This window comes from Xiphophorus hellerii, chromosome 3 (genome assembly GCF_003331165.1).
Source record: "Xiphophorus hellerii strain 12219 chromosome 3, Xiphophorus_hellerii-4.1, whole genome shotgun sequence".
Taxonomy (NCBI): Eukaryota; Metazoa; Chordata; class Actinopteri; order Cyprinodontiformes; family Poeciliidae; genus Xiphophorus; species Xiphophorus hellerii.
This window is the reverse complement of record NC_045674.1, coordinates 3,024,095-3,029,201: the sequence shown is the minus strand read 5'-3', so window position 1 is coordinate 3,029,201 and position 5,107 is coordinate 3,024,095. Positions and strand designations below refer to the sequence as shown.

The 5,107-nt window shown below is 40.8% G+C and overlaps 1 protein-coding gene across 1 annotated transcript; it reads left to right on the top strand.

Moving 5' to 3' along the window:
* gpsm3 (G protein signaling modulator 3) lies at window positions 1–3,826 on the top strand. The gene is made up of 5 exons (XM_032559102.1): window positions 1–443; window positions 829–1,263; window positions 1,525–1,690; window positions 1,894–2,141; window positions 2,242–3,826. Exons 2-5 carry the CDS (start codon window positions 847–849, stop codon window positions 2,380–2,382), a joined length of 972 nt encoding a protein of 323 aa, XP_032414993.1. The 5' UTR covers window positions 1–443; window positions 829–846; the 3' UTR covers window positions 2,383–3,826.
* The last annotated feature ends 1,281 nt before the right edge of the window (window positions 3,827–5,107 follow it).

Below are 5,107 nucleotides of genomic sequence, written 5' to 3'. Positions count from 1 at the left end.
CTGAGACATTCAAATGCATAGCAGCTTAAGCAGCAGCTGCCTGCAACTGCTCAGCATGCTCATAGTTTAAGATCAGGTTGCAGACTCCTCTGTTTCAGAGTACACCTGGACCGAAGCAAGAGCATGACAGGAGCTATTTAGTTTGTTTTAGGGACGTGGTTCATGACAATCAGACGAGGCAAATGTGGGGCATGTAAATAGGGGTGGGCTGAGACGAGAGGAACAGGAAGAATAGAGCGGAGAGGCAGAAGACTGCAATACAGACAGAGAGAGAGAGAGCTTGTTGCGGTGGTATGTGAAATACTTCACAGCAGATTTTTTCTCTGCTGTCTTGTCTACATAGAGATATTGACCAGACGAGGGACGAGGCAAAAAATGCTGTACCCCATCTGTGGTCACTTCAAGAGATGATGTTGTGAGGAGATAAAGTTCCAACGACAAAGGTAAGACCGGTTTACTTAACTTGTAGTAAAAGCAATGTTCATGGGGGAATCTCAGAGGATTACAGTCTTAAAAAGAAACTATCTTCATTACTAAAGTCCAACTAGTCCATTCAACTCTTTTAACCACATTACACATGTTAATTGTTAAAAGAAAACCCAACAAAAGTGTAGATTTTATAGTGCTGTTTAAAGAAGTGAGAACTTGCTAAACTGGTTTCTTAAGGAGGGACAAACAAAAAACCTCAAAAACAGTCTTCAAGCCAGCAAACACCTGTCTGTTAACACCGTACATGTCCTGTCTGCCGCCTAACCATCAGAAGAGGAACCATTTTCTCTCTGCGTTGCGTCTATAATAAAGAATCTGCTTTGTGTTTCTTACGCTCAGAGTTTGACAGACACAATAATGGAGAGCAACATTGAATTTTCTGTGGAGGAGCTGCTGGAGCCTCTCATCATCACCGAGGACGGAGACACAACCACAGGAGAGGCAGCGAGCAGCTCAAATGCCATCTTGCAAAGCTGTGGTGAAGACTCTGCTCTCAAAAAGAAAGAGGAACACCCGGGGGAGGACGAGAATAATGAAGCTGCACCGAGTAGTGAAACGCATTCAGAGGAGCTAAAGTTGGAAAAGCAGCAGAGCAACACGGAGGAGGAGCATTCAGAGGTTGATAAACTGGAGGATAGTGAGAAGAGAGATGATGGACTAAACTTAGACAAAAACAAAAGTGAAGAGCAGAGACAAGCTGGCCAGACAGAGGAGGAAAATTCCTCTGAGCAGCAACCTGAAGGGGACAAAGACCAAGATGAAGATGCAAAGAAGGTGGGTAAAGGAAAACCTCTGAATCAGTTAGTTGTTCAGAAGGTAATCATAACACTTATTATGTTATTGACTTAAACAACATTCAGTCCAAGGAACACACACACCCATGGAAATTTGTAAGATTTATTTTGTTACGCATCATGTGGGATTACGTAGGAGTGGAGTGGATTCCTTTGCTGTGCCAACAAACATTGTGTGCCACTCAGTCAGAAACCTCTCTCCGTCTCTCTCCACCTTCGCCACCTACCCGCCTCCTCTCAGGTTCACCGGTTAACCCCTGACTTCCCGGACTCGCTGTTTGAGCTGCTCTGCACCCTGCAGGAGGGCAGGCGGCTCAACGACCAGCGATGCTCCTTCAGGTTGGAGGGCGGGATCAGGAGGAGGAGGTGCCACTCGGAGCCCAACACCAGGAAACCAGCTAACCGAGGTGGGACCGCGCTCATGAGGTTCCACTGAAACTGATGAAACTCATGCAGCTGTTTCAGCTGTTTCCATGACATGACTCTGACTCATTTTGATGGAGGAGAACAAAAACAACCACGAAACCTATGAGCAGGGTTTCAGTACTTTTATGTTTCTCCATCTCTGATGGTTAAAACTCTACTGAATTACTTGTCTTTTTCTTTCCAGTGGTCTTTTCCTCCATGACTTCACTGCAGAAAGAGGAGTTTTTTGACTTGGTTGCTACTGCACAAGCTCGCCGGCTGGATGACCAGAGAGCCCAGCTGGGAGGCTCTCTGCCCCCAAAACCAAAATCTAGAAGCTTTCGAGGCAGCTTAAAGCAGCTGACTTTAGTGAAAAAATCTGAACCGGTTCCTGTCCCCAAAGATGTTCCTGCCCCTAAAGATGATCTGTATGATATGATTCTGACAACACAAGTGAGGAGGATTTGCTATAATGAGTGCTGTAATTTTTAAAAAGAAATAGTCGGTGTATCCACTTGTCGATTCTGATTCCTTCCTTCGCTGTAACCCACAGGCTCAGGGCCGGCTGGAGGACCAGCGCAGCAGGGCCCCCGGCCCCATGGATGATGAAGACTTCTTCTCTCTCCTTCTGAAAGTGCAGGGCGGGCGAATGGATGAGCAGAGGACTGAACTGCCACGCTTGCTGAAAACCTGAGACAAAAATTAGAAACTGTGGCCAGCTGTGAGAGCCAATGAGTGTCTTAGCCTCTCTTTTTTTGCTTTGATTTCCTGTATAAGCAGGGTTTTCGGAACCATAACTCCTCCTGAATGTTAGTCAGTGGTAAAGTTGTCAAGATTGTAGCAAAAACGCTAATGTTTGATCAACAAAGCTTTTAAAGTAACATTAGGAAATGTTTCCAATAAAGAAAAGTGCAGCAAAACATAATTCAGCCTGTACTCTGAGGGACATTGAGGGCTACTTTCTAAAACTTGGAGGTTACTTCTTGAAACCTAGAGGATATTTTTCAGAGTACAGTTAGTTTTTAGAGTGTAGATATTACTTTCCAAACCTTACAGGTTATTTGTTGGATCTTAGAGGTTAGTTTCTGGAAGTTGCGGTTATTCTCTGGAATTTACACATATTTTCTATGATATATATTTTACTTTCAGCAATCTGTACATTTACTTTCTGTGAATTTCTGTGAATATAGCATTTAAGTTATGTAAAATAACTTATCAGATGTGGAAATAACCTCCAAGATCCACAATGTACCTTCTAAATTCAGCAAAGTACCAGGTTGCAAGACTCATAACGCAGCATACTCCTTGAAAGTAATCTTGTTGTTTTGAAATGTAACTTGAGTTTTGCAAAGTAAGTTCATGAAAGCATTAGGTTACATATCTTCCTGTAATAGTTCAAGGAAGTGCCTTTTCAGTTGCAGAGTATAACCTTTGAATTGTATTAAGTGATCTACAGGTTCTAGAGAAAGTAACTTCTTTGTTCCTGAAAGTAACCTCTAAGTTCTAGAAACTAACTTCAATGTTCCGGAAAGTACCAGGTTACAGGATACCTCATAACCCAGCTTGATCTCTGAAGGTACCCAGTTAGTTCAACAAAGTAATCTGTGTGCTTTATGAAAGCAATCTTTAAGTTCCAGTGTAAGCTCAGAAGTGTTTCCCCGTAATATAACTTCAAAAATTACCCTTTATGTTCTGGAATGACACCTCTGAGTTTGTGGTACAGAAATGTGTATATTTACCCCAAATTCTCCAAATAACCAGTTTGAAGATGTACCATCTAATTGGAGAAAGTACAAATACACAAAACTCCGTATAGTATAAGCTTTTCCCTCAAAAGTAACCTTTCGATTCTGAGGACAGTGACTTGTAAACTCCAGCAAGTCCTGGAAATGAAAGACTTGTATAATACATTGCTACTAAAAATGTTTACCATTTCTGTAGTTTTTTTTTCCTCCAGCAAATGTGATCAGAATAGACTAGCTTTATTGGAAGTTGAGGAGAAAGTATTTGGATCTCTATTGTTGTTTATTTTTACCAACAAGGTAAGATTGATGAGGAGATCCAAACAGTCATGCAGTGTTTAAGTGATATATGAAAGTTCTCTTCCAGAATAAACCAAATGTGCATCTGAGCCATTAGATTTGTTGATTTGTGAAATTTCTTTCTCAAAATTACCATCAGAAGGAAGAAAGGACAGAGGATAATTTCTTCAGTAGCAGTGATGCCTGAAATTTGGGCAAAACAGAGAATAGCACTTCATTATCAGAGGTGTTTAGTGGCGTGATGATTGCATTGTTGATTATTATAGTAAAAAATATTAGATGTTTACGATTTAGCACTTGTACTCTTGAGATAGAAAATCAAAACTGGGAAAAATTTAAAATGATGAGTTTCTAGTCATAAATTGGAGAGTCAGAAATGGACTATCGTATCCATGTGTAGGGACATTCCCCTTTAAGGCATTTTGGTGAAACTATGAAAAAAAAATCGACTGCTAAGTTTATTATTAACAGTAATTCCCTTGGGAAGGGAACATTTCCTGATTTCTTTTCAAAAACATCCAGCTGCACATGAATTTAACCATTCATGGTAGAACAACATGACTTATGATGTTCCTCTTAAGGAACAAATAAGGCAAAGATAAGGATGTTAATATTTAACAAGCTAAATGGAGCACTTATAGGTGTATTTTTCTAATCAACTTCCTGAATTTTATACTTTGCTCCAGTAATGATAAAGAAATAAATGGCAAATACCGTGTTTCTTGCTACCTTTTACAAATATTAGGCTTAGTTAAAAATAATTACATTTTAGTAGTTTATTAATCTAAATAGGCTGCCAAAGAAGTTTTATTGAAGTTAGCGGGTTTTATTTTTGCTGTGCAGTATTTGGTGTTAAACAGAGCATGGTTGTGACTCATCACACAAACCAATCAAACTGTTTGAGGCACAAGATGCTTTTTCAAAACACTGCAGGCAATAATGAAGGCCACCTAATGTCAACATCTACTGGGGGTCTCATAGAAACTGGTGACCTTCTCTGCTCCGCATTGCGTCCTCTCAGCTCAGAGGAAACCTGTTTGAGGAAGTAGTTATCGGCCCACGCAGGGGGAGGTCAGAGGTGACGAGAGGATACCGTGTCACTTCCTCAAACAGGAGATTTAGGCCAAGATATCAGATCGCTGACCACCACCTGCAATGCTTGCAGAAAGAGAAAAGGAGAAGAGCATGCAGCACATCTAAAGATGCACATTTCAGCAAATATTATGAAACAGGAAAAGCTGATTAAGTTCCACTTTTAGGATGAATGTGCTAGAAAGTGCTCTTCCAAGCGTTGGGTGTGTATATTCAGCCAGTTTGTTCCTCATCAGGAGGATTAAAGGTCACTTGTCAAAGAAGAAATATCAGTCATGTCAATAT